This window comes from Manis javanica, chromosome 8 (assembly GCF_040802235.1).
Source record: "Manis javanica isolate MJ-LG chromosome 8, MJ_LKY, whole genome shotgun sequence".
NCBI lineage: Eukaryota > Metazoa > Chordata > Mammalia > Pholidota > Manidae > Manis > Manis javanica.
Genome location: NC_133163.1, coordinates 32678044 through 32698586, shown reverse-complemented (window position 1 = coordinate 32698586; position 20543 = coordinate 32678044). Strand labels below are relative to the sequence as shown.

The window sequence follows — 20543 nt, the reverse complement described above, 5'->3', positions numbered from 1 at the left end:
CAGGGATCAAGTGAGGTAAATATTCTTGGATAAGATCCCACTTCCCTGGACCTCCTCACCTTCATCAACAGGGATCATAGGTTGCCCAGACAATCACCCCTTCCTGACCCCACTCTCAGCCTCGTCCTTAATTTCTGCCTCAAGTAAAGCAGATCTGATCTCATTATGCTTTGATCAGTGATTAGATGTCACCACAAGAAGCCTAACTTGTAGGAAACCCTCTACCTTCCAAACTCTAATTATTCTCTTCCACCTCTTCTTCCGTTCTTCCCAAAGTCCTGTGTCCCCTAGAACTCAGAATCTGGCATCAGCAAAATCTCCTGTATCCCCAGCCTCTCCTTGGACCATTCCTTCCACCATCTGACTCTAATAGAAATGTGTCCCTCTTTTGAATGCTGTTCTCTTAGTGACAGTGATCTTATTTTCCATACATTCCTACCACTGGGCCTGGCTGTGGAGTAGGTGCCCATCTTTTCCTTGTTGCTGCTTTCAGATCGTTCTTCATCCCTCCTCTGTAAAAGCCCCAGTTTTGACTCTCATGTTATCAGTAATGTAGAGACCTCCGAGAACTTGATCCTGCACAGTATAAAGACATATCAGTTGTGGCTCTTTTACAAAGAAGACCCTATGTAAAAGGTCCCTTAAGAACATAAGTGCTGTTTTAGTTAGTTAGTGTGATATGATGGAGGTGCTCAGGGTAGAGGAAGTGGGTTCAGCTTCCATCAGGCTGACTGGAGTTAGGGCCTAAACCCACTCAGAGTGCAAAGATTGCTGTACTAGTAGGTGGATACACTATCTGAAGCATGCTTCTGGGATCTGTTCTGAACACTGAAAATAAATAATCACTGCCCTCAAGTGATATTCACAAGATTTTTTTACTTGGTGAGTCTATGTGGCTACAGGTTAAATTAAATTTGATATAAACCTCATTTTCATAGTCTTTTTGGAGATCCCACTTGGGACCTGAAAAATGTGGTGTAACACTAGTGTAGAAGAGTATTTTTCTAAAACAGTGCAAGTCATGGAAGACTTGGGGTCTGGAGTATAAAGTATTTATCTACTTCATTTTGAAAGGACAACTTTGTATAAATTAGCAAGGCCTTCTTGTTTAACTTTAGTTTCAAATGAGTAAGAGGGCCTGCTGGGTTTCTCCATAATTCTCAGTAGTTCCCAGAGGTCAGAACTACTCCTTATCTGTAAGTAGTAGGTCTTTAGATTATAGACCTAATGGGGTTATAACTTTAATGTTGTACAGTTTAAACAACTTCACACTATTTACAAGACATGTCATACAACACTGAAAACAAGAAACTAGAGTATGTGGAAACTATGCTACTAAAATTAAGCAGCATAAGGAAAATTAATATAAGCCTATAAGTCACAGCTTGACTTCTATTTCAGGAGCTGACCCAGAGGCAATGGAGCCAAAAACAATTTTAAGACGTGTTCAGTTCTGACTTGTAAAGATTATTTGATGTTGTTCCCTACCCCCCCCCCCCCATCTCACTTCCAAGTTATAACTAGGGGTTAGGCAAAAGATTGTAATATTGCCTGATTTATTTCTGGCCTAACTTGAATTCTGGCTTCAGTAAGGTGAGATATCTAATTTTTGTTAAGTATCATTGGCATTTGGCAGTACATTTCATGACAGTTTATGCGGCTGCCAGTAATATATGTGATATCCTGAAGATGGGCACTAGAGAAATCTGTGCTTATTGGAAAGCATGCCAATTTGTAAGCGATGACTTAATTTTGCTGTTGAAAGTGAGTGCTATTGAAGTAGCATTCACACTGACTTTATGAAATCAAGAGACAGAAATTTCATATGCATAATTATGACATCAGCATATTGGTCTTTCTTAAAGGATGAAAAAACATGTAAGAACTATGGGAAATTGCCCTAATTGTATCAGAAAATTCACACTTCTATGTTGAAAATGTAGGGAACGAATACAGTTTCCAACACAATCCAAAAACTTGAATTGGTGGAACTTTCAGTATGAAGATATGAGGTGTTAGATTATGAGCTGTATATTATCAAGGCACAGTATGCCAGGCACATATGGTGGGTTATGAAGTCAAAACCACAAGTTGTCATGGATTGGGGCAGGGGAGCAGGAGTGGTTCAACAAAGCACAAAGTCTGGCCAGCAGGGCAGCAGGAAAATGCCTAGTCTGACAGACAGGGCCAGTGTATGTAAGGCTGACAGTACAGATTCTTCCAAAAACTAGGGCAAAACTCCAAATTGTAAAAAGATTTCATAATAACAAAGATAAAAGGAGCTTCTAAGTAGCTCAAACTCCCAGCACGGGACTGTTGTTGACTGGGCCCCTGAATCTTATGTGTGACTCTTCTAAGTTTATTTGAAGCATGAAAACTTGATAATAGTTTTTCTCCCAGAAGATTGCTTTATGATGGAAAACAATAAGAATTCCATGAAAATTGGAATTATTCTAAAGAAATTTACTTTAACATAAACCTGGTTAGGCTTCATCTAGTCCATACCAGGTCCTTCCCTTTATCCACTAAGTTGCCTTCAAATGGAAAGGGTGTCCTCTAGCACAATGAAAGATTCACAAGTATGGCTTTGAAAACATTCTCTGAAGTCCTGAAGCCCCTGCCCTTATCTTAGAGTTCTTCAGAGGTGATGGAGAGCCCATTCACCTTTAGTAAATTTGCCTTTTGTTAAACCCTCACTGTAAGGATACTCTTTTTTATCCTCATCCTAAATCCCTTATATTATCTTGTAAGCCGCCTTCTTTCTGCTCTATCTTCCGAGGAGATGGAAAGCAGCTGGCTATGTTACTATTCTTTGTTTAAGAATCTCTATATACTTGAAGAAACTGTAATTAAATCCCTTTGACTTGGGATTTTTAGATAGAGTCATTCCCATCTCTTCAGTATTCCATATAAGTCTTGTTTTCCAAGTCTAGTCAGCTTTGTGGCTGTCCTATAAACCATCTGGATCCCAGAACTTGATGCTCTAGTCCATAGAGCCTGACCAATTCTTTAATAAAAAGAAAATTGTTTTATGATTCCTAAGTACTCTTTGAATCTCATTGTCTTGCCTGATTTTTTAACTTGTTATTTTTAATTGAGCTATAATTCACAAACCATAATATTTGCCAATTTAAAGTGCACAATTCAGTGTTTTTTTTAATACAACCATCCCTACTATCTAATTCTAGAACATTTTCATCACCCCAAAAAGATATCCCATGCTCCTTAGCCATTACTCCCTATTCCCCTTCCCCCCAGCTGCTGGCAACCCATTAATCTGTTTTCTGTGTGTATGGATGTGCAGTTCTGGACTCCCATGTAAATGGAGTTGTACAGTGTATGTTGCTTTTTGGGTCTGGCTTCTTTCCTTCAGCATGATGTTTTCAGGGTTCAGCCATGTGGTAGTATAAATTAGGACTTCTTTCCTTTTGATGGCTGAATAGTATTCCATTGTATGGACACACCACAGATTTTTATTCTTGCTTGATTGATAAACTTAGAGCTACATTAAGTCCAAATAATCTATACTGTTTCTCCCTTAGGAATGCTCTGTCAAATTTGAGTCTTTGAATCTTATTCAGCTTTTTAATTGTTTATTTTTCAATTTAATAAGATCCCTTTGAATCCCTAAATTTACTGCCCAAGACTGTATTATTTAAAAACTGAAGAAAAGCTCCAAGGGCAACATGCAAACCTGCATAGAACATTACTTATTCCATTATTGAAATAGGTATGTTCCTTATGTAATGGATGCAGTAACCCTCTTTCATTCATCATGTTTTCATTCCTCAAAGGTTTGAGTGTTCACTAAATAGTCTCAGGGAGGAATACTTGTCAAAGCATGCTAACCAGGTTCCTAAAGTGGTCCCAGTAGGTGGGCTGGAAGAGGGTGTTTGACGGCACATCCTTGGTTGTTAGAAAGCTGGCCTCCTGTCACTGATGGCAATCATTTGTTCTCTCTTCACAAGGAGTAGACCTGTAGAGACAGCACGAGGATGTTGGAAAGTCCTGTGAACATGAGACAAATCTGGGTTTGTGTCTTGGCTATGCCTTTTGCTAAGAGTTGTACCCTAACTGCTGCATCTATTAAAGGAACGGTAGTACCAGCCCTATAGGGTTGTTGTGGTGTTTAAATGAAATAACTTCTGTAAGCACTTACAAAAAATTCCTGGTGTATGTTATGTGCTCAACAAGCAATAGTTATTATTCTCATGTAGAGTCTTGAGAACCTAAAAAAAGGAATAAATGGTATAGTGGCCCAGACCTCAAGAAGCTTAGTATTCTAACAGCAGAGAAATTGACAACTGATAATCTTAAATCTAAGAAAAAAATAGAAAATTTAGAAAAATGTACTGAGAAGGCATAGAAAGTATAAAATGATATTTTCTATGTCACTTTAGTAAATTTTGGGGGTGAGTGTAATGTAAGTACCACTGATACCAAGAAGAAAGTGTTTGTCTTACTCAAATACCCATAAGTGGAGCAGTATCTTGAGGGCTGGAGCCCCATCTTCTGCCTGGAAGGACCTCAGAACATGGCCACACAGAGGGGTTCCCCGAGAGGTGTCGGGGTTGAGTTGCCGCCTATTACAACCTTCTAGGTGCTACCCTAGCTTCTCCTCACTGCACACTCTCCCTGGGCGATCTCTTATTTATGTCTGTGGAGCCCGCCCTCACCCAACCAGTCTCAGGCCTCTACCTCCAGACCATACTTCTCTTCTAAGTTCCAGGCCCATGTGTCCAAGTATTTGTTGGAAATCTACCAGATGCTGTGTAGCTATCAGCAACTCAGAGTGCCCAAGTCTGAATCAAAATGACCCATCTCTCATATTTTTTCCTCTTGGTTAGTGGGAGACATCATTATCTGCATAGTTGCCTAAATTACAATTGGGAGCGTAGGAACTGTCCCTTTCCCTTACCACCCACATCCAAACAAACATGTTTATTTTCTTGTTTCTCTTTCTGGTGAGGGACCCCCTCCAAGACAGAGTTTCTTTCTCATTACTTATTTGTTACTAATCCAAGGCCTTATCCAGAATATCTAATGAACAGGCATTTTTTTCTGTAGCGCTTCATTTTTTTTGAAAGGATACACACTCACAAATGTGTGTGCTTGCTAGCACATATATGTAGTGTTCATTCAAGGCTTCCAAGTTCAACTCCTGTCCAGTGCTTTAACTTCCTCAGTTTATTGGTGAGATTCTTATGTTGGGCAAGCCTACAGGCATATGTAATTGCATAAAGGGGATGTGGATTGAGACTTTTGCCACAGTAACTTAAAATTCTTTCTGGCTAGTTAAGCCACATACTCCATTCTGCCAAGCCATTCTCAGACATTTCTCAACCATCTTCCTTCTTTGCTAACAAATTTTCAAAAATTAAAAAGAAAGAAAGAGAAAGAAAAGAAAGAATTTGTCTTATTCAAATACCCATAAGTGGAATAATATTATTGAGGGCTAGAACTCCATTTTCTGCCTGAAAGAACCTACTTCTTTGTTAACAAATTTTCAAAAATGGAAGGAAGGGAAGAAGGGAGGGAGGGAGGGAAGGAAGAAGGAAATTCTACTTAAAAAAATTAAGTTTGAATTCCCAGTTGACCATTTTCCTTTCTGTCACTAAGATGTGTTTGGAGAACAACAATAAATAACCCCCAAGCCCTGCCATTGTTTCTTAATGGTTTATGTTTCATGCTCTGCTGCTTAGCCGGCAGGGAGGAGGCTTAACTGACAAACCCAATTTTGGTAGCGCTGCTGATATCATCCATGACTCAAAGCCACAGTGAAAAATTACAAATCAACCCCAGCCACAATTTTTGTTGTTGTTCTTGCTGAGAAACACACATGCACAAGCAAAGTCCCATGTTTTCTAAGTGGGACCAACAATCCTGGTGTGGAATGAAGAACAATTATGAAACTGTAGCGGGTGAAATTATTTAAACCATAAAAAGCAAACAGTGTTGTTCCCCTGGATTGCCTGGCATGTTAGGCTGCCTCCTTTTATGCAGTCTCCATTCTGCACGAAGCCTGTTCTGTTGATTAGTTGTTTCTTCGTCCTGAGATTGTGCTGAAATGGCATGACCCTGTTAACAGTACTAGGACAACTTCTCAGGAACAGCTTTTAATTGGAAAAAGTGTTGTACAAATAGCGTCTCTCCAGAATCCAATTTTGTTCTTTCCCAGTCACTTCCTTGGCCAATGTCTCATTCACTGTGTAAGTGATGCTTTTCTGCCTTCCTTTGCTCAGTGTTACTTCTGGGGCGTATGTTCCTTCACCTTGAGTGCCAGACAAAATCCTGCTCTTTCTTCAATATCCAGTTTAAATGTCATCTCCTATGAAAAGCCTTTCAGGTTCATCTTATGCTTTGTTCATATTCTTTCCTGATCTCTAAATACCTAGTGTGTACATAGTAGGTGTCCAATAAATAATAAGTGGATGTTAATATATAACTTAGGAGATTGCTGATTTCTTATGTAAACAACAAAAGACATCTTAAAAAGACATTTTCTTTTTAAACCTCAATAACACATATAGAAAATACAAGAGAAAAGTGTTTGCTAAAGAAAAAGAATTTAGACATATTATTGAGCAACTTAGAAAAAAATTTTTGTTTTAATATTGAAAATTTAGAAGATTTGTGCAAAGAAAAATAAGACACTATAGGGAAAATGCATGCTAAATAATTGTGCTTTGGCAACTCACTGCTTCTTGGAAACCACTGAATCATCTATACAATACAGCAACAGTGATACATAAAGCCCAAACCTGCTTATATTTATATTTAATGCACATTTTAGGATTCCTATTCAGCTAATTTGCTCTTACTTATGTTCTACCTGGATTCTTGTTAAAGTTAGTTCTCCCAAACTGCTTGGAAGAGTAGATAGAAATATTCTCAGAGTTGGGAGACAACCAGTTCAGGTTTAAGTTTGCTTTGGAGAATCTGTAAATAATCTACTTTCAACCTAAATTAGAGAGTACTCTAGTTTTATAAACCAAAGAATGGCCATGCAATGCTAGTTTTGAGAAAAATCTTGTAGGAACCATGACACAATCACTTGAAGTCAACATTCACAACCGTAGTTGGAAATTGTGGTCTGTGATTTATTATGACGGGGAGGGGTTGAGTTTAGAGGTGGCTGAGAGTTCAGCCGCAAAGGTATTTAAAGGATTGAGAGAGAGAACTATGAGGAATTTAAAGAAACTGGGATTAGTCAGCTTGGAAAGAAAGGAGGATAAAGGGCAGTCTAATAGCAATCTTTGCATACATAACAATGCTTAGCAGAACATAGTGACTAGTGTTTTCCATCTCACCTGAGGATAACGCAAGAGACTTAAACTGCAGTATGAAGGGTACATAAGAAAGTATCTACTAAGAAGTGAAACTGTAGTAGACTATTGAGAAATATGGTAGAGTTTCCATCTCTTAGGATTAAAAATCTGTATCCTATTTTCTTTGGGTGTTTTAAGATAAATCTTGCTGAAAGACAACGGCATGGATTTGATGGTTTCCTGGAATCCCATTGATCATGTGACATTATTATTTTTAAAAGCTTTCTCGCTTTCTCATGAATAGCAGGAGAGAAGTAAGCACACTAGTCAGGTCAGGAAGTAGTGTGCTGTAGAAGGAAGGGTACCAGGCAGTGAGTTGAGGGAGCTTATCTTGGGTATATGGTAATTAATTGTGTGATCTTGTCCTTGCCACTTAACTTCTAGTGCTCTAGTTTTCTCACCTGTAGTTTTTAGAGGGAGCCCAGCTAACTGACTCAGAATGCAGTTGGGAAGATGGAAGACATCACATTCAGTAAACATAGGTTCAAAGCCTCCTCTGAGCCAGCCATTGAATAGGATTCCTTTACATATTATCTCATTTATAGGTCATCTTATCCAACCCATTTTACAGATAAGCCAACTGAGGGCCACATAGACTAAGTGCCTTGCCAGTTTCATACAGCTGGTTTCAGAGCTGGGTAGAACCCAAGTCTCTGATGCCTAGACCAGCACTCTTTTACTAAGTTAGACCTCTGATAATCATGCGATAATATATTTGAGAATCCTTTCTATTTTTTCCTGACCTTTACTTCCCTTTTCTTTCTTCCAGAAATGTGTATTGTAGTCTGTGAATATGGTAGGCACTGTGGTAAGTGCTAATCTTATAGAATGGAATGCTGATGGAGTCTCCAAGGATTTATTAGGATTTCAAGAATTCAAACAAAAGGTGTGCCAGATAGTGAAAGAAGCTTCTGAATTTTGCAGGCATGAGATATCTTGAATGGTATAATAATGCCTCCTTGTTCCAAGTCTATGGTCAGAGACAGAGTAACAAGAGGTAAAGGTACACATCCTCCCAAGGTATCTCAGGGCACTCCCGCCATTCTTCACGCAGTCCCTTCCCCCTTTTTCGCCTCCCAGATTCTCTGCTCTGGACCTCCGTGTGGCTGAGATATGGGTGGAACCTGCCTAGCTCCCAGTAGCAGTTTCTGGAGCACCAGGACTGTACCCTGCCCCTCCTCTTGGGGTCCAAGGATGTAGCCAATGATTCAGTCTATAGATTTCCTGGGTTTAAATCTCTACTCTGCCTCTTACCAACTGTTGACCTTGGGTAAGTTACTTAAGCCTTCTGTGAAATGGGAGTAATATTGGTATCTGCTTCAGAGGGTTGTTGTGAGGATTAAATGAGGCCATCCAAGTGAAGTTATGATTAGTACTGAGAAAGCTGTGTTAGCACTCAGTACGTCTTAGCAATTTTGGTTTCCAAGACAGCAACACTGTTCTCACCTCCTCGGCAATGGTCCTTTCAACCTAGTTCTGAGACCAAACTTCTGTCAGGTCTCTCACTTAAACTGTGCTTTATTCCTGGGTGTTACTCTACTAGGATATATTTCTGTTTGGGCAGATTGTACAGAGTGGTTATATGTTGTATAGTTGACCAACCCCAGAGTTCAAATCCCTGCTGTACTGTTAAGTTGGAGAAACATGTCTGCTGGCTGTTCATGTATTTGGTTTTGTTCCTCTAGAATTATTCTATAGGTTGTATTATTATGCCATAAATTATAATTGGTAATAATAATGATAGATATTATTTATTAAGGCCCTCATCATTGAGCTAAATGATTTGCACATATTGTATCTAATTTTTATAATAGCCACATCAGCTAAGTGCTTTCATTCCCATTTTAGAGACCAAAATTGAAACGCAGTTCTCTCTAGCTCCAAAGCCCAAAGCCTGTGATCTTTTTCATCATTGCACCTGTTTTGTTATCCTAGGCCGGACCAAGGTCTTATTCAAGGCCAGAAACAGGCTAGGTCATAATGATTTCTTGGCCTATTAGTAATGGTTTCTAGGCCTTATTTAATAGCTTAGTGAAAATGTTCCCTATAGCTGCCAAAACAATTCACATACTGCCTAATGGACACTGAATCATTATTGTTACTAGGATTGTACAGCATTATTTCAACTTGTGTGAAAATGTGCTAAAACACTGAGAGGTATCACTTTTAAAATCCAACTTTCTGAGGCAGAGCCAGGATAGCGGCGTGAGTAGAGCAGCAGAAATCTCCTCCCAAAACCACATATATCTATGAAAATATAACAAAGACAACTCTTCCTAGAATAAAGACCAGAGAACACAGGACAACATCCAGACCACATCAACACCTGCGAGAACCCAGAGCCTCACAAAGGGGGTAAGATACAAACCCTGGGGGTAAGATACAAAGCTCCTGGCGGGAGGAGAGGAGTCAGAGCCAGAGGGAGAAGGAGCCCAGGACTGCTGAACACCCAGCCCCAGCCATCCAGACCAGAGCACAGACACAGTGCATGCGCGGGGCCCCGGATACTAGGGAAACAGGGGAGCAAGAACGGTGAGCGGGTACTGGAGGCCAGAGCCAGAGGACAAAAGAAAAGCAAGCGGCCATCTTTTTTGTTGTTGTTGTTGTTGTTTTGTTGTGGTGAGTGCTTTTTGGAAGTCTTAAAGGGACAGGAACCCCAATACTAGGGAAACAGGGCAGCAAGACCAGCAAGTGAGTATCAGAGACCGGCTCCAGAGAACAAAAGAAACACGAGCGGCCACCTTTTTTTCTTTTTTGTTTTTTTTTTTGTTGTTGTTGTTTTGTTTTGGCGAGCGCTTTTTGGAAGTCTTAAAGGGATAGGGACCCCAATACTAGGGAAACAGGGCAGCAAGTCCAGTGAGCGGGTGCCTGAGGCTGGCGCCGGAGAATAAAGAAAAACGAGCGGCCATTTTTTTTTTGAGTGTGTGGTCATCATTTTGTTTTGGCGGGTGCTTTTTGGAAGTTTTAAAGGGGCAGGGCAGGACATTTAGTCCAGAAGTAGGGAATCCTGGGATCTCTGGGCACTCTAATCCCCTGGGCTGCAGGGAGCACGGAGGCCCCTTACGGAGATAAATAGCCTCCCAGCCGCTCCCCCTCCAATGCAACTCCACCACTTTGGAGCAGCAGCCCGAGCCAGGTCACGCCCACAGCAACAGCAGAGATAAACTCCATAGCAGGCGGGCAGGAAGCAGAAGCTCTGTCTGCGCGCAGCTACCCAGCACAAGCCACTAGAGGTCGCTATTCTCCCAGGAGAGGAAGGCCACAAACCAACAAGAAGGGAAGTTCTTCCAGCTGTCACTAGTCCCAGCTCTGCAAACTATTCCTATAACCATGAAAAGACAAAATTACAGACAAACCAAGATCACAGAGATACCAGAGGAGACAGACCTAACCAGTCTTCCTGACAAAGAATTCAAAATAAAAATCATAAACATGCTGACAGAGATGCAGAGAAATACACAAGAGAAATGGGATGAAGTCCGGAGGGAGATCACAGATGCCAGAAAGGAGATCACAGAAATGAAACAAACTTTGGAAGGATTTATAAGCAGCATGGATAAGATGCAAGAGGCCATTGATGGAATTGAAACCAGAGAACAGGAACGCATAGAAGCCGACATAGAGATAAAAGGATCTCCAGTAATGAAAGAATATTAAGAGAACTGTGTGACCAATCCAAAAGGAACAATATCCATATTATAGGGGCACCAGAAGAAGAAGAGAGAGGAAAAGGGACGGAAAGTATCTTGGAAGAAATAATTGCTGAAAACTTCCCCAAACTGGGGAAGGAAATAATCGAACAGACCACGGAAATACACAGAACCACCAACAGAAAAGATCCAAGGAGGACAACACCAAGACACATAATAATTAAAATGGCAAAGATCAAGGACAAGGAAAGAGTTTTAAAGGCAGCTAGAGAGAAAAAGGTCACCTATAAAGGAAAACCCATCAGGCTAACATCAGACTTCTCGACAGAAACCCTACAGGCCAGAAGAGAATGGCATGATATATTTAATGCAATGAAACAGAAGGCCCTTGAACCAAGGATACTGTATCCAGCACGACTATCATTTAAATATGATGGCGGGATTAAACAATTCCCAGACAAGCAAAAGCTGAGGGAATTTGCTTCCCACAAACCACCTCTACAGGGCATCTTACAGGGACTGCTGTAGATGGGAGCACTCCTAAAAAGAGCACAAAACAAAACACACAACATATAAAGAATGGAGGAGGAGGAATAAGAAGGGAGAGAAGAAAAGAATCTCCAGACAGTGTATATAACAGCTCAATAAGTGAGCTAAGTTAGGCAGTAAGATACTAAAGAAGCTAACCTTGAACCTTTGGTAACCACGAATTTAAAGCCTGCAAAGGCAATAAGTACACATCTTTCAATAGTCACCCTAAACGTAAATGGACTGAATGCACAAATCAAAGGACACAGAGTAATAGAATGGATAAAAAAGCAAGACCCATCTATATGCTGCTTACAAGAAACTCACCTCAAACCCAAAGACATGTACAGACTAAAAGTCAAGGGATGGAAAAATATATTCCAGGCAAACAACAGGGAGAAGAAAGCAGGGATTACAGTACTAATATCAGACAAAACAGACTTCAAAACAAAGAAAGTAACAAGAGATAAAGAAGGACACGATAAAGGGCTCAGTTCAACAAGAGGATATAACTATTCTAAATATATATGCACCCAACACAGGAGCACCAGCATATGTGAAACAAATACTAACAGAACTAAAGGGGGAAATAGACTGCAATGCATTCATTTTAGGAGACTTCAACACACCACTCACCCCAAAGGACAGATCCACCGGGCAGAAAATAAGTAAGGACACGGAAGCACTGAACAACACAGTAGAGCAGATGGACCTAATAGACATCTATAGAACTCTACATCCAAAAGCAACAGGATACACATTCTTCTCAAGTGCACATGGAACATTCTCCAGAATAGACCACATACTAGCCCACAAAAAGAGCCTCAGCAAAATCCAAAATATTGAAATTCTACCAACCAATTTTTCAGATCACAAAGGCATAAAAGTAGAAATAAATTCTATAAAGAAAACAAAAAGGCTCACAAACACATGGAGGCTTAACAGCATGCTCCTAAATAATCAATGGATCAACGAACGAATGAAAATAGAGATCAAGGTATATATAGAAACAAATGACAACAACAACACAAAGCCCCAACTTCTGTGGGAAGCAGCGAAAGCAGTCCTAAGAGGAAAGTATATAGCGATCCAGGCACACTTGAAGAAGGAAGAACAATCCCAAACGAATAGTCTAACATCACAATTATCGAAACTGGAAAAAGAAGAATAAATGAGGCCTAAAGTCAGCAGAAGGAGGGACATAATAAAGATCAGAGAAGAAATAAACAAAATTGAGAAGAATAAAACAATAGCAAAAATCCATGAAACCAAGAGCTGGTTGTTTGAGAAAATAAACAAAATAGATAAGCCTCTAGCCAAACTTATTAAGAAAAAAAGAGAATCAACACAAATCAACAGATTCAGAAATGAGAATGGAAAAATCACGACAGACTCCACAGAAATACAAAGAATTATTAAAGACTACTATGAAAACCTATATGCCAACAAGCTGGAAAACCTACAAGAAATGGACAACTTCCTAGAAAAATACAACCTTCCAAGACTGACCAAGGAAGAAACACAAAAGTTAAACAAACCAATTACGAGCAAAGAAATTGAAACGGTAATCAAAAAACTACCCACGAACAAAGCACCTGGGCCGGATGGATTTACCTCAGAATTTTATCAGACACACAGAGAAGACATAATACCCATTCTCCTTAAAGTTTTTCAAAAAATAGAAGAGGAGGGAATACTCCCAAACTCATTCTATGAAGCCAACATCACCCTAATACCAAAACCAGGCAAAGACCCCACCAAAAAAGAAAATTACAGACCAATATCCCTGATGAATGTAGATGCAAAAATACTTAATAAAGTATTAGCAAACCGAATTCAAAAGTATATCAAAAGGATCATACACCATGACCAAGTGGGATTCATCCCAGGGATGCAAGGATGGTACAACATTTGAAAATCCATCAACATCATCCACCACATCAACAAAAAGAAAGACAAAAACCACATGATCATCTCCATAGATGCTGAAAAAGCATTTGACAAAATTCAACATCCATTCATGATAAAAACTCTCAGAAATATGGGAATAGAGGGCAAGTTCCTCAACATAATAAAGGCCATATATGATAAACCCACAGCCAACATTATACTGAACAGCAAGAAGCTGAAAGCTTTTCCTCTGAGATCGGGAACTAGACAGGGATGCCCACTCTCCCCACTGCTATTTAACATAGTACTGGAGATCCTAGCCACGGCAATCAGACAAAACAAAGAAATACAAGGAATCCAGATTGGTAAAGAAGAATTTAAACTGTCACTATTTGCAGATGACATGATATTGCACATAAAAAACCCTAAAGACTCCACCCCAAAACTACTAGAACTGATATCAGAATACAGCAAAGTTGCAGGATACAAAATTAACACACAGAAATCTGTAGCTTTCCTATACACTAACAATGAACCAATAGAAAGAGAAATCAGAAAAACAATTCCATTCACAATTGCATCAAAAAGAATAAAATACCTAGGAATAAATCTAACCAAAGAAGTGAATGACCTATACTCTGAAAACTACAAATCACTCTTAAGAGAAATTAAAGGGGACACTAACAAATGGAAACTCATCCCATGCTCGTGGCTAGGAAGAATCAATATCGTCAAAATGGCCATTCTGCCCAAAGCAAAGACAGATTTGATGCAATCCCTATCAAATTACCAGCAACATTCTTCAATGAACTGGAACAAATAATTCAAAAATTCATATGGAAACACCAAAGACCCCGAATAGCCAAAGCAATCCTGAAAAAGAAGAATAAAGTAGGGGGGATCTCACTCCCCAACTTCAAGCTCTACTACAAAGCCATAGTAATCAAGACAATTTGGTACTGGCACAAGAACAGAGCCACAGACCAGTGGAACAAACTAGAGACTCCAGACATTAACCCAAACATATATGGTCAATTAATATTTGATAAAGGAGCCATGGACATACAATGGCAAAATGACAGTCTCTTCAACAGATGGTGCTGGCAAAACTGGACACCTACATGCAGGAGAATGAAACTGGACCCCATATACAAAAGTAAATTCAAAATGGATCAAAGACCTGAATGTAAGTCATGAAACCATTAAACGCGTGGAAAAAAACAAAGGCAAAATCCTTTTAGACATAAACATGAGTGACCTCTTCTTGAACATATCTCCCTGGGCAAGGAAAACAACAGCAAAAATGAACAAGTGGGACTATATTAAGCTGAAAAGCTTCTGTACAGCGAAAGACACCATCAATAGAACAAAAAGGAACCCTACAGTATGGGAGAATATATTTGTAAATGACAGATCCGATAAAGGCTTGATGTCCAAGATATATAAAGAGCTCACACACCTCAACAAACAAAAATCAAATAATCCAATTAAAAAATGGCAGAGGAACTGAACAGACAGTTCTCCAAAAAAGAAATACAGATGGCCAACAGACACATGAAAAGATGCTCCACATCGCTAATTATCAGAGAAATTCAAATTAAAACTACAATGAGGTATCACCTCACACCAGTAAGGATGGTTGCCATCCAAAAGACAAACAACAACAAATGTTGGCGAGGCTGTGGAGAAAGGGGAACCCTCCTACACTGCTGGTGGGAATGTAAATTAGTTCAACCATTGTGGAAAGCAGTATGGAGGTTCATCAAAATGCTCAAAACAGACTTACCATTTGACCCAGGAATTCCACTCCTAGGAATTTACCCTAAGAACGCAGCAATCAAGTTTGAGAAAGACAGATGCACCCCTATGTTTATCGCAGCACTATTTACAATAGCCAAGAATTGCAAGCAACCTAAATGTCCATCGGTAGATGAATGGATAAAGAAGATGTGGTACATATACACAATGGCGTACTACTCAGCCATAAGAAGAGGGCAAATCCTACCATTTGCAGCAACATGGATGGACCTGGAGGGTATTATGCTCAGTGAAATAAGCCAAGTGGAGAAAGAGAAATACCAAATAATTTCACTCATCTGTGGAGTGTAAGAACAAAGGAATAACTGAAGGAACAAAACAGCAGCGGAATCACAGAACCCAAGAATGCACTAACAGGTACCAAAAGGAAAGGGACTGGGGAGAATGGGTGGGTAGGGAGGGATAAGGGGGGGGAAGAAGAAAGGGGGTATTAAGATTAGCATGCATGGCGGGGTGGGACAAAGGGGAGGGCTGTACAACACAGAGAAGACAAGTAGTGATTCTACAACATTCTGCTATGCTGATGGACAGTGACTGTAAAGGGGTTTATAGGGGGGACCTGGTATAGGGGAGAGCCTAGTAAACATAATATTCTTCATGTAAGTGTAGATTAAAGATAACAAAAAAAGAAAAAGGAAAGAAAGAGAAGGGGGATTACTCCCTGATAGGATAAAGCTAACTGTAAATCAACGATTAATGCATGCTTTAAATATCCTTAATTTTTATCACTTAAAGGGTATCAGATGATCAGCTATGGAGGTACACTTTTCTGATAATATTCCTTTCTCTTAAAGAAAAAACAAGCAGTTCCTGTGTGGTGACCTCCAATGAGTTCTACATAATGGTATAAAGCGCATATGAAAGTGTGGGTAAAGGGTCTGTTTGTGTTTATAAAGAGGATAAAAGCCTAATTTGGCTACCCAGTAAATGAACTAAGATACGATATGAAGAAGAACTTCCAACATCAGCACTCTCTGGAAGAAATATACCAGAAGATGATCATCAAAAAACCTCAACAAAGATCCAGGTGATGCTGCAGTTGTAGTTGCATTCATCCCACTGGTTCCTGGACTTGCCATTGGAATGAAGAAGGAGATATCTAAGCTGGCCTGTGCATACAGTAAAACAACAAATTTGACTGGATCTATACTGTTGGAACTCAACCAAGAATTAGGAGAAGTGCATGTTGTAGTGCTCCAAAATCTTACAACTACAGACTATGTACTGTTAAAAAAACATGTGGGATGTGAACAGTTCCCAGGAATGGGTTGTTTTAATTTGTCTGATTTCTCTTAGACTGTTCAAGTACAGTTGGACAATATCCATTATATCATAGACAAATTTTCACAAATGCCTAGGGTACCTAACTGGTTTTCTTGGTTTCACTGCATTGGCTGGTAATTGTAGGTCTGCTTTTGTTATGTAGCTGTATTCCTATTCTGTTAATGTGTGTACGCAATTTAATTAGTAGTTTGTTAAAACCTATACATGCTTATGTTACTCTACAAGAAGATATGTCAAAGAAATAATCAATCTTCCCATGTTTTCTTCTGTCTGCTACTTCTATAGCTTTTCTTCTTCCTTCCCAATTACAACCCTGTAGTAGAATTCGTAGAATTTAGTAGAATTACCAAGTCTCATAATTCTTCCAAGTGGTAAAGATATCTCAAGACAAATGCTGGGCATAGAAGCCACAGGGCATAAATCTGCAAAGAAGTAAAAAGCTAACCTTTTCAAAGAATATTGCTTCTCTCTCACTTACCAACTTTACATTTCCCTGTATTGCCCCGGAAGATGACTGGTTAAGCAGAAATGGGTAAGATTCCTCAAGGGAGGAACAACCTAAGACAGGCACAGTCGCAGGGGGGCCATCAGGTGAGAAATTGGGGATCAACAGAGGTGAGGCTTAGAACCTCACCCCTCCCTGTTTTGAGAGAAATCTTCTGCATCGTGGATGTATTATTGCCCTTGTGTAGCTTGGATTAACACATAGTCTACATTTGCTCTCTTACAACACTAAACTATGTTTTCTACCTTTATCTTGCACCTACCTACCACTTCAGCATTTTATTTTAAAATAATAATAATAATAATAATAAGGGAGAAATGTGGGATTCACATATAAATCAAGTATAAAAATCAAATGAATATTCATATTTGACCTGAGAGTTTATAGTTTATAATGAGTGATCAAAACCGAAAGTTTTTGTGATGACTGCCTTTGTACTGTTCACCATGTAAGAACTTATTCACTATGTAAGAATTTGTTCACCATGTAAGAACTTGTTTGTTATGCTTCAGAAGATTGGAGACTGATGAGAATTAGGCTGGGGGTGGATTAATGATTGTGCATTGAGCATTGACTCCCCTATACAGAATTTTATTGTTGTTAACAACCATTTCATCAATAAGTATGAGAGATGCCCTCTCAAAAAAAAAAAAAATCCAACTTTTTTTGACCATTTTTTTTTAAAGGAACTTAGTTCTGTTGTCATTATTTTATCTACCTGTAACAGCTTCTGGCGTATTAGACATGTTTTATAAAGTTGTTTTGAATGGAATCAATGAATGAGAGTTTAGTAGCTTTGTTTTAAAGCACTTAATGTAATGATACAAGCTCTGGACATCAATTAGACAATCTGTGTTCTATATTTAGCCTGACCACTAACCAGGTGTGTGATTTATGTCAAGTAAGTACTTCTTAACTGGCCTTCACATGTAGTTTGTCTTTTGCCCATGGTGGAATTAAATCTAAATGTTTACTAATATCCCTTCCAGGTCTCAGCTTTTGTAGCTTTCCATAGACTGTGAATGTAGGAGTAAAGTATGATTTTCTGTGACTCACCTAGAACCCTAGAAACTAGCATATTTGGGAAGAAAACTTAATATTCTTTAAAAACACTACAGAAGTTCAGATTAGTTCTGAAAGTTTAGTTGATCCTAAGCCCAAAAAGATACATTCATGCTGCAGCTAATATCATCTTTGCTGATGAGCCAAGCTGACTGAGACAGCTTTATATTCTTGTAAGTTGATAAATTTAAAGTTCATTTGTAAATAAGCATCACAGACAGCTGAGAAGTAATTATTCTCTCTTACATTAAGTGGTATATATTTAATAATTTATATTGACTTACAGTTGTCATGCTGGTCAAGCTAACATGTTTTAATGGGTAGGAGCTAGAGAACCTAGTCACTATTGGTCCATGTATGGAATTCTTGGCACTTTGCATTTCTTATAAAACTCTTTCCTAGAGGGGCCTTTGTGGATAAGATGAGCAAGCAACACATTGCATTTTATAATACTGTGTGATCAGAACCAAGGTGATGAAGTATTTGAGACTTCCGGATAGTTCTCCAAGTATAGGTAAGGGTGTGATACTATGTAAGATACCTCTGGCTTACTCAACTCCACTGTGACGGGAATTGCCGTTTTTAAGTTCTCAGATGTTGCAGGATGAGAAAGAAATGACCCATGGAGGAGATATCTGCAATAAAATCTGGGTTAATCTTCTCACAGCCAGTTTCAGAGTAGAGCAGTTACAGGATGTTGGGAATAAGTAGGCCCTGGCCTCCAGACCTAGGCTCAGTTGCACTCCTGCAAGGCCGTTGGCTTATGCTGGACTGTGCTCTCTTTTCTGTTGGTCAATCACCCTGTCTGTCTCCAGACAGAAAGGCTGGCCCTGAAAACTGTCACAAATAGCAAATATCCCAGTTCCCATATGGGGCTTGCCATGTCTTTTTGGTTAGACAGCCATCAATTTGGAGCCAGAATTAGAGTAGTGTTATAGATCAATTATATCCTTGTATCCTACCCAATTCTCTAGATTGCCTCATCTCTAAATTTATAGCTTAAGATTGACAGCATGGTTGTGACCAGTTTCTGGGACCCTCATAAGCCAGGCTGCATCTACATTTCATACTAAAATTCCATCTTTGCCCACATTGAAGCAAATTGTATCATTTCTAGCATGTCACTGCATTCTCCTCCTGCTCTTCAGAATAAGTTAAATTTTTTCAACTGGATATCTATGGCTGAGAATCCATAGAGACAGGCCTGTAGCCATCTACTAGGTTACTAGAGGCATCAAATTGTGGAACAGTCTTACACAAATACCTTTTTGATTCAACATGATGTGGATTGTATTAGTTCAGACTTTCTGATTACAAGCAACAGAAACTTACTCTGGCTACCTGAAAGGAAAAAGCAGTTATTGAATGGAAATGGGATAGGTCATGTAATTGAAGGAAAAGTACAGCAAACAGATTTCTAGAGCAGGACAGCTCTAGGAATACGGGAAATAGAAACTAATAAGCAGTCACATCATAGTACCACTTCTGGGTTGAATCTACTCCAATTACTGATCTTTATTGTTCAACTAGAAGGGAGTCTGATTGGCTGGCTTGGGTTTTAAGCCTGCCCCTTGGCGAGGGAAGACTCTGCACCTGGAATGATGGTCCATTGGTTGCCTGGAGCAAAATGAACTTCAAAAACCTTTGAATATGATAAAAATCACTATCATCATCATCATTATAACATATGGAAAACCAAAATTAAGGCTAATCATTAGAGGTAAGAAGAACTAGATGTCAGAAGAACATCCCAGTTAGTTACTTTCTCAAACTTACTTTTGAGTTGTATAGATTGACAGGATTTGGGTCTTTAAGGGCTTTGATGAGAGTAACTGACTTCAAGTGAATCAGCAAGACAGATATTTCTGCCTCTAGAGGCTGAGGGATTTATTACAAGAAGCCATATCACGAATGGTAGATTATAATAACAAAAGGGAGCTTTAAATGCGGAGATGACACATTGATTTGGAATGTTTCCTCATCTGTGTTTACTTATTCCTAAATATTTTCCTCCATGCTTCCTCAAGTGAATGACCAGCTGCTGTCATCTTTTTCTTTTCCCTTTGCCTCTGTTCGAGATTTCTTTCTTTTCCTTAACTACTTCACTCTGCTTCCTCTTAACCTTGTATTTTTTTCTCTAACTCTTCTTTTCTTTAACCCTATTTCATTGCTCCCTTTCTTGTTCTTATTTGGTCTTACAGTCCATATCTTCTGTTACTTTTCCTGAAATTCCCTTGCTTTCTCTTTCTCCAAATCAACATTATAGTGCCCTACTCCCAAACTTCTTATCTCTTCACTGTTAATTCCCAGTATGTTTACTGACCTGTGGGCCAAAAGGCAAAATCCCCAGGGCCTTCTCATGCCAGTGCTGTGCAAAGCAGCAGCTATCATTGTTCATCAAGTGCCTTGTGATCCACGAATCAATGGATTAAAAACCCTGTCAGTGAAAGCTTATATATATGTATTTGTATGTATACA

General features: G+C 39.3%; 1 protein-coding gene across 6 annotated transcripts in view; it reads left to right on the top strand.

Annotated features, from left to right (window-relative positions):
• RAD51B (RAD51 paralog B) overlaps positions 1-20543 on the top strand; it is a 750762-nt gene that overhangs the window by 342345 nt on the left and 387874 nt on the right. For 4 of the 6 annotated variants that reach the window (XM_073242228.1, XM_073242226.1, XM_073242227.1 and 1 more), the window contains exon 8: positions 9609-9683. The exons of the other annotated variants lie outside the window; for them this stretch is intronic. In XM_073242228.1, coding sequence (XP_073098329.1) covers positions 9609-9683 — 75 coding nt within the window. The remainder of the gene's footprint in view (positions 1-9608; positions 9684-20543) is intronic. 6 annotated transcript variants of the gene reach the window in all.